Below are 9,349 nucleotides of genomic sequence, written 5' to 3'. Positions count from 1 at the left end.
AAGATGTTAAAAATCTAGCTTCTAAACAAATTTTTGCCAGATGGCAGGCCATCCTTTCAGCCTTTGATTTTGACATAGAATACATAAAAGGGGAGGATAACTCTCTTTCTGATTTCCTAACAAGAGAATTTCTGCAGGGCAAGAATGAGGAGAGGTTCATATTTCAGGAGAGGCTCGGGATCAAGGATGAACCAGAGGCAACAAAAAGAAGCTCAACAGCACACCCAGTGGCTTAGAGAGCCTCAGCCTGAGGAGCCTAAAAGGACTCCCTATTTTCCCTCCTTGGAGGTATCTGTTACAATAATTGAAAATCAGGATTTAACTAATCCTCCGCCAGATGTTGCTAAAAAGTACCTGGTAAACCATTGCAGCCCTGCACTGGGCAATAAAACTCGTGAATGGTACGAGGCAGTCTTAACAGACAGTGGATTGGTGCAAATTAAGCATCACTTCAGAAACAGAGGGATTATTGCCTTTTCCCATTTCATCATCTGTGATTTTATCACACCTGATGAATGGGGAACATCCCTTTTCGCTAAACAGCGTTTCAATGTGGAGCAGGGACTTATCCCGAACCGCTTTGATTATTATGATTACGTAAAAGCTTGGGAGGTCTCACTGCTTTATCAGAATCAAGAATTTACCCATTCTTGGTTCCTCCAGTTTAAAACAACTGGTCAAAAACCCCTTCCAAACTGGCTTAAAGCCTGGTACGCCGTCTGGGGACATTCTCCAGACATTATTCCTGCCCCTGTTATGGACAGCCTAATCCGTTTTCAAAACTTTAATGAAGATATTCTTCCTAAATGGGAAACGGGATTATGGTTCATGTATTTATACAGTGTCCCCTGGATCCTTAAATGGTCCTATACTATCTCTCTCCCAAACGAAGACGAAGACATCTACATCCCCAATCTTCGCCGTTCGATTTGTGTCAAATGGTGGGACAAGTTCAACTCCAAATCCATTGAAGGAGTTTCTTTTAAATCTAAAAAGATTAAGGACATTTTGGGTTCCTCTTCCTCATCTTCTTCCTCTGATTCAGACAGGTTGAGGCATCTTGAGGCTGAATGCAACGAGCTAAGAAACCAACTCCTTAGAAGGACTGGTAAGAGGTCGGACGCTGAAGCCCCTTCTTTTGACATCACCTCTGACAATGATAATGAGGATGACTGTTTCGGAGTCTTCACCCCAATCAAGTAACTTTACTAAAAGTAAAGAAAAATCCCGTGATGCTTATTAGCATCTTTGATGGTCCCACTTATCTTTAGGTGGTTTGGCTTTTTGTAAAATAATTATAATGTACTATTTACTTTTTGACTTTGTTCACGGGTGGTTGTAACCACTCTATCTTTCACTATTTGCTTTTTAAAGGATAAGATTCCTTGTCGGGCCAACTGTTTGGTCTGGATCTTTCCTTTCTCTCTATTTAAAGAGGCAGAAGCCTCAGTTGTAAGCATCGTAGAATTTTAAGCTTTCTGAAGTGTGAGATTGTAAAAGTGTAAGTGTGCAAACAAGTCTCCTGTTAAGACTTGATATTAATATAAGCGTGAGAATTTGCTTTCAATCCCGGAGTGTTCATTTCAATTCTGTAAGTTTAAATGTTTAATTTAATTTCAGTTCTTCTATATGTTTGTTCATTTCAATTTATTCTGATTGTACTTCTTAGTTTATATCTTTGGACTTTGCCAATCTTCAAAGTTAAAAAAGATTAATTTTCGGTTTTAAAACCCTTCTCCTAGGGCACTCTCCCCATGAGGACGCTTTGGTTATCACCATCCAATTTGCTCATGCCACCGCGGGCCGTGTCTTGATAGATAATGGAGCATCCGTTAATGTGCTTTTCAAAACGGCGGTTGAGTGCATGGGTTTGATTGAGGATATCACCGCCGTTTCTAAACCGCTTATGGCCTTTGACGGAAGCTTGGTTCACACCATCGGCACTATCTCACTACCGGTGGTGGCGGGGTCAAGAAGCCCGCTCACGCCATTCATGGTAGTCGATTGCCCCACACCTTACAACGCTATCCTTGGGCGACCATGGCTCCATCGCATGAAGGCAGTCCCTTCCACCTACCATCAGGTCTTGAAGTTCCCAACAAAGGAAGGGATCCAAGAAATCCGGGGGTATCAAGCAACCGCCCGAAGTTGCGCGGTAATGGGTCTGAAAGAAATAAAAAAGTCGATTGGTCCCTTGATACCTCCGAAAGCACAGGACATATCCAGAGCACAGACCAAAATGCCCGAAGAGGATGCATCCGTCCCAGGGACTCAGAACCTTGGGGACCCCAAAGAAAAATCTGATTAGCAATTAGCCCTGGGGGCCCAAGATGAGCAAGAAGATATTGAAATCAATTTGGACCCTCAGGATAGTGACCCCAAGGGGGGCAAGGCAGAGGAAGAAGCAGAGTTAATTGAATTGGACCCAAAGCTACCAGAGAGAAAGGCAAGGATTGGGTCCAAACTTTCCAAGATGGAAAAGGATCAGTTAATAGCATTCCTACGGGAAAATAAGGATGTATTCGCATGGTCCGCTGGCGACATGCCCGGAATCGATCCGAAGGTCATATGCCATAAACTTATGGTGGATCCAAACTTCAAGGCGGTAATCCAAAAGAAGAGAAACTTTACTCCAGAACGGTCAGCTATAATTGAGGCCGAGGTAGATAAGCTCAAAGCCGCCGGATTTGTGGAGGATGTGTACCATCCGGATTGATTAGCCAATGTGGTTTTGGTTCGAAAGAAAAATGGCAAGTGGAGGGTATGTTTCGACTTCACCGATTTAAACAAGGCTTGCCCAAAAGATAGCTACCCCCTTCCACGGATTGATCAACTAGTGGATTCAACGGTGGGGCATCAACTTCTTAGTTTCATGGATGCTTATAGCGGCTATAATCAAATCAAGATGTATGGGCCGGATAAGGAGAAAACCTCATTTGTCATAGAGAGGGGGACCTATTGCTATAATGTGATGCCTTTCGGGCTTAAAAATGCGGGGGCAACGTATCAACGACTTGTGAACAAAGTCTTTAAGGACCTTATCGGAAAGACAATGGAGGTATACGTGGATGACATGTTAGTAAAGAGCCTACAAAGACATGACCATGTAAAGCACCTTGGGGAGGCATTTGAACTTTTGCGGAGGTATAACATGAAGTTGAACCCGGAAAAATGCACATTCGGAGTAGCCTCCGAAAAATTCTTGGGATATTTAGTAACTCAACGGGGTATTGAGGCTAACCCAGACCAAATAAGAGCAATCATGGACATGCGGTCCCCTCGCACTGTCAAAGAAATACAAAGTCTAACGGGCCGTGCCGCCGCCCTAAGCAGGTTCCTTTCAAAATCGACCCGGGAAGAGCAGGGAGCACAACATCCGGTATATTACACGTCAAAGGCTCTCCTCGACCCAGAAACTAGGTACCCAAAGATGGAAAAATTAATTTTGGCTTTGGTAAGCTCCGCTAGAAAGTTAAGGCCATACTTCCAGGCTTTCAAAATCATTGTGCGGACCGATTACCCGTTAAGGACCATTTTGCACGGACCGGATGCATCCTCGGGGATAACAAAGTGGGCAATTGAGCTAGGGCAATATGACATAGTGTACCAACCACGAACGGCTATCAAGGCACAGGTCCTAGCCGACTTCATTGCCGAATTTACTCCCTCTGAAACGGAATTGTCGGACCCAATCAACCCAAATTCAGAACCGGACCCAACGGATCCTTATGCGTGGCACCTTCACGTGGATGGGTCCTCCAATAGCAAGGGGGCAGGCGCCGGCCTAGTTTTGCGCACTCCGGATGGATCCATAATGGAACAGGCCTTGATATTAGGATTTCAGGCAAGCAACAACGAAGCTGAGTACGAGGCTCTCTTGGCAGGCTTAAGACTAGCATCCGAACTACAGGTCCGTAAATTAAATATATTTTGTGATTCTCAATTAATCGTGAACCAAGTGTTAGGTGAGTATGCGGCACTCAATCCAACCATGACTCTCTACCTCACTAAGGCCAAAGATCTTCTCCAAAAGTTTCAAGAGTTCACACTCACACAGGTCCCTCGTAATCAAAATACCCATGCCGATACTCTGGCAAATTTGGGATCTTCCTTAAACTACCAACTTCGTCGGACCATTCCTGTGGAGTACTTGAAGGAGCCGAGTGTTCACAAGGCGGGGGCTCCATGCTTACCTATAGCTCCAGCACCCTGTTGGATGGATCCAATCCTTGATTACATAAAGAATGGGACACTACCCCAAGACCGTGCGGAGGCTAGAAAATTACATTTAAAAGCGGCACGGTACGTGGACCATAATGGCAAGCTCTATCGTCGGTCATATTCGGGACCTCACCTCCTTTGTCTCCACCCGGATCAGGTACAGTACGTTCTCGCAGAAATCCATGGGCGTAGTTGTGGGAATCATGAAGGAGGCAGGTCCTTAGCGCAAAAAGCCCTAAGTGAGGGGTACTATTGGCCAACAATGCACCAGGATGCAAAGGAGTTTGTACAGAAATGTGACAAATGCCAAAGGTTTGCCATTATCCCAAAACAACCGGCAGAGGACCTAACCCCGCTTCGATCCCCTTGGCAGTTCATGCAATGGGGCCTCGACATCGTCGGACCCTTGCCAGATGCCACCGCCCAAAAAAGGTTTTTGTTGGTTGCTACCGATTATTTCACAAAGTGGATTGAAGCCGAGCCCCTTGCAAAAATTCGAGATAAGGAAGTAAAAAGATTTATATGGAGAAGCATCATTTGTAGGTTTGGAATCCCTCAAACTTTGGTGTCCGATAACGGCCTTCAGTTCACAAGTGCGGAGATCATTGACTTTTGTAGATCTTTGAACATCAAGAACCTGATGTCGACACCCCGGTACCCTCAAGGAAACGGCCAAGCTGAAGCCTCCAACAAAACTATTCTTGACACGTTGAAGAAGAAGTTGGAAAGTGCCAAAGGCAAATGGCCCGACGAGCTACCTGGGGTCCTATGGGCATATAGGACCACCAAGCGGAGACCCACAGGAGAGACTCCTTTTTCTTTAGCATTTGGAGCGGAGGCTATCATACCGGTCCAAGTTGGGATGCCAACCCTCCGCACGGAGGACAGGACCCTTCAGCAAAATGCAGTAGAACTTCAAACGGACCTGGATCTATTGGATGAGTGAAGAGAGCAAGCACTAGTAAGGATCACCGCCTATCAACAGCAAGTACGGTCCTATTACAATAAAGGCGTCAAACCAAGGACCTTTCAAGAGGGAGACCTTGTACTCAGAAAGGTGTTTCAAAACACGAAAGTCCCGGGCGCTGGCAAGCTAGGTCCTAATTGGGAAGGGCCATATCAAGTAATTGAAGTAGGAGGCAAAGGGACCTACTTACTCTCAAATATGGATGGCACCCCGATTAGAAAAAGGTGGAACGCCATCAACTTGCGTAAATACTACGCATGAGGGGCCCATAGTCCCCAAATAAATGCAAAAGAATGGGTGTTCACCCGAACGAAGGAGGGGATGTATTAATACTACACTCCACGAATGGAGCCGCATTCAACCTCAACGGTCGGACCTATCCTCAAGATGTACGGTCCTAACGAATCATAGAAACGAACGGTCCTCACCAAAAGCAATGAAGTAAGGTTTGGGATAAATACTCTAGGCTAGTACCTTCAATTTGTAATGTGATCCCCATAGGAAACCTATAGGTACATGGGGAGATTACCCTACATGGATGTAACATGGGTCTCAACCCATACTTCAAAATTGTAACATAAGCTTCGGCCATTCAAATTAATGTATCACAGTTTATTCAAACTATATTGCATGTGGTTTCAGCTTATAACAAGTTTTTAATTGTGTCGTTTGTCTAAATAATTCTATTGTTAACCCGCCGGGGGCAATGGAGATTAAGATGAATTCTACAAATTTCATGGTACCATGGCACCTAAGTCCATACTACAATGAAAAGGTCCGAGGTACCGCGGGTCACAGGCCTCACTGACCCAGGTACTATCGACTAAATGTGTGTTCTAAAGATGATCAGTCTACTTAGAACATCCGCACTCTTTTAGAACCCCACTTGGGGGCAACATTTGTTACTATCGGCCCGAACTCATTAAGGGCAAGGCCCTATGATGGAAAGTCTCTAGTTCAATAACAAAATATTGTCAAAATTTATTTTTTCGAGCTACGTACCTCGTAAAATAAATGGGGGCATAGGGGAAGGAACTTCGAAAGTATTTTTGGGTCCTATTTGTGCCCACAAGAAAGCCCTGGATGCATTTATTTAGCAAAATTATAAACGACAATTAATATTAGCAAATTTAATTGTCGAGGTTAATTCTTGCAAGTTAATAAACTAGTTCGAGCTGGCGAGCCGATTGAGTTTTGAGGTTCGATCCTCCGTGCAAGTAAGATTTTTTGCTTAAAGGGACCTCGAGATAGCTCCGAAAATCTTCCTCAGTACGGCCCGACTTGGGAGGCTCTATTAATTCAACGGTTATCCTCCGTGTTGCAACGGACCCATGAGATTGTTATTTTTTGCAAATAAATGGGCGAACCCATAAGGTTGGGATAGTCGTCATGCTTTGCTTACATCACATAAATTAAGCATGTGAAAATGTGAAGAATCCAAAGGAAAATAACTTGGAATTGTAAGTGCATTGGTACCTTGAAATAAAGGGTCCAGCAAATAATTCTCAAATACAAACAAACAATACGGCCCTATCGGGCATAAACAAAATAAAAGTCTAGCATATAGGAGATCAAGGTGCTATAAAGGACTTCGGGCCCGAGCCATCGGAGGTGCCGGCGGTATCCCTTGCCTTGGATGGGGTCCTATCATCATCGGAGAGTTTCTCCTCAGAAGCATACGTGGTGGCATTAGTTCAACTCGGAGCCCTCTAAGTCCTCGGAGGTATCCACTTCGGCGGCCCATTCTTGAATTTTATCTTCATCCCAACCATGTTTGTGGGGCTTGCCAACCATCCGGTAATAGTAACCCATATTAAATTCATCCACCAAAGCCTCATCAAGTTGTTTTTGATAAAAAGCTTGCATGGAAGTTTTGGCCCTTTCAACGGCATCCTTAACGGCGGCCCTTTCATGCGCTGAGCATTCTTGAATTCTTTGAGCCATCTCCTCTTCCTTCACATGCAAGGACCCTTGAGCTTTGGCTAACTCTTCTTTCAAAGATCGGATGGTATCATTAAGCTCTAGGACTTTGGCGGACCGATTGTCAAGTTCCGACCGGACCGTTACGAGTTCTCCTTCAATCTTAGTATGAGCAATTCGGTACTCCATGGCAGAACTTTGGCATGAATCAATTTCTAGGCGGTAAGTCTCAAGTTCAGCTCGGTCGTTTTCCTTGGCGTCTTCCATGGCTTCGATGTATCTATCCATCATGGCTCCCATCTACACAAAACAAAACAACAAAAGCATCACTCCAAAGTAGATTAACAACAAATCTAAGGAGCCCAAAACAAAGAAATGGTTTCGGGAAGAAAAATGGAACGTACCGAATATCTAAGTGCATATAACTTTTCTTTCGTTTCGGAGGCATCATACCTCCGCAGCTCGGAGGCATCAAGGGGGAGAACGGACCCTTTCATTAAAGCCATAGCCACCGAATCATCCGACAAGCCGGATGAATCACATTTCACGGCCCCATCCTTAGCTATGAAATGGGGGCACCAAACCTTTGAAGAATGGAGGGGAGGATGAGACCGGATGGGGGAAGCATCCCCCGCGAATCCCCCGTCATCTTTCAAGGGCGACGGGTCGGCGGTAACATTCTCATATGGACCGTCCAACCCAAACTTTGGAGGCCCATCTTCAAGCATAAGTGTGGTGGTATCTTCACCTTCAAATTCGTCCACCAAAGGACTATTCTCTCCAACGGGGCGACCCTTATTTGCATTAAAAAGGATGTATTTCTCCGGTACTTCCTTTCCCTTTGCTCCATCGGCTCCTTGTTTTGGCTTTTTAATAGGGCCCCTTTTCTTGCGATTCACTTGGAGGGGTGGTATCATTAATTCTAACTCCCCAATTTTGATGCCATCACATGATCCCTCCGAATTGTTGGAAGCCGGGCTATTCCTTTTTCCTCTTTTCCTTTTCTCCCCCGCTTCCCTTGGTTTGGGCAAGGATCCCATCGAATCAAATTGGGGAACAAGCATCTCCGCCGGAATGTCACGCCTTGACAAGGGGGTGACGGAGTCTAACCCGCCGGGGGCATCACGGTCCGGATGCAAAATCCATCTAATGTCACGATGTTCCGGACTCACCACATGATACAATAAATCAACAAGGTCCGCCCGGTAGCATTTCACAAAGTTCAATCCATCGAGGTCCATTACACCCTCCGGATTGAAAGTAGACGGGACCGGGGTGTCGTACCCATCAACCACGTCTCCCAAATTTCCGGAAACAATCACCACATCATCGGTATGACTCCCCTCTTTACGGTCTAGATTAGTAAAGAGATTGGGCCGCTTTTTTTTGCGCCCCCGAAAGGCAACATACACCCGGCCATTTCATGGGGGCACACCCGAAACAAACTCCGAAATTCAGCCAAACCCAACTCAATCTCATAAAATCTAGTCAATTTTTCAAAACCCAAAAGCAATTTATAGGAATTCGGAGTATATTGGCAAGGGGCTAACCCGTATAACATTAAAAACCTCCGTTGGAATCGGGAAAATGGGAATCTAGCTCCAATCCGAAACAGCCAAGGATAAAACTTGATGGGTCTCGCACCATTCACCACCTCACAATCAATTTCGGCTTTTCCGGTAGGATCGACTTCAATGGAGATGTCTTTGGGGCGATTTGGATAATGCTTGTCCAAAAATTTCTCAAGAATTCTTGGATCTTTCAGCCCATAAGTAGTCTTTGAATTCACCATTGAATATGAAAAATCATGTGGGTTTCGCAAGAAAAAGAGGAGGAGCAGCCGCTGGAACTAGCAGTGGAATTGGCGGTGGTCGACGTCGGCAACGACGATGCACAGGCCGAGCAATGGTGGCGCCGATATGGGGTGCTGCAAAGGTGTTCGGACCTTTGAAGTGCTTGGGTCTTTGAAGTTTTTATAGGAACAGAGAAATTGCAAAGGAGGAGTGATCGCCGCAGACGACGAAGGGGTTAGCGGCGAACAATGGCTCCGGCTCCGGCGAGTAGGCGAGCTAACGACGACGGCGGCGATGGACCCAGACGACGGCAGGTTGTGACGACGCGTTGGTGGCCGGATCTGGGAGTTCTTGGAGTGCTTTGGTTTTCTGAGAAAAGAGGCAAGAAGTTTTAGGACGGGTAGTTGGGAGATGTTTCAAAATTTCAGAAAATTTTATAGGAGGTATA

At 45.4% G+C, this 9,349-nt stretch overlaps 1 protein-coding gene across 1 annotated transcript; it reads left to right on the top strand.

Moving 5' to 3' along the window:
- Nucleotides 1–1,864: 1,864 nt before the first annotated feature.
- Nucleotides 1,865–2,716, top strand: LOC147280189 (uncharacterized). The gene is made up of 2 exons (XM_086252151.1): nucleotides 1,865–2,260; nucleotides 2,369–2,716. The coding sequence occupies exons 1-2, from the start codon at nucleotides 1,865–1,867 to the stop codon at nucleotides 2,714–2,716; spliced, it is 744 nt and encodes a 247-aa protein (XP_086108277.1).
- Nucleotides 2,717–9,349: the final 6,633 nt, after the last annotated feature.

Source organism: Dryas octopetala, chromosome 7 (assembly GCF_963921425.1).
Source record: "Dryas octopetala chromosome 7, drDryOcto1.1, whole genome shotgun sequence".
Taxonomy (NCBI): Eukaryota; Viridiplantae; Streptophyta; class Magnoliopsida; order Rosales; family Rosaceae; genus Dryas; species Dryas octopetala.
This window is presented reverse-complemented; position numbering and strand designations above follow the sequence as displayed.

Coding starts and splice junctions, on each gene's coding strand:
- LOC147280189 (XM_086252151.1), top strand. CDS start 1,865: ATGGGTTTGATTGAGGATATCACCGCCGTTTCTAAACCGCTTATGGCC. Junction 2,261..2,368: donor TGCCCGAAGAGGATGCATCC/GTCCCAGGGACT, acceptor TTGGACCCTCAG/GATAGTGACCCCAAGGGGGG.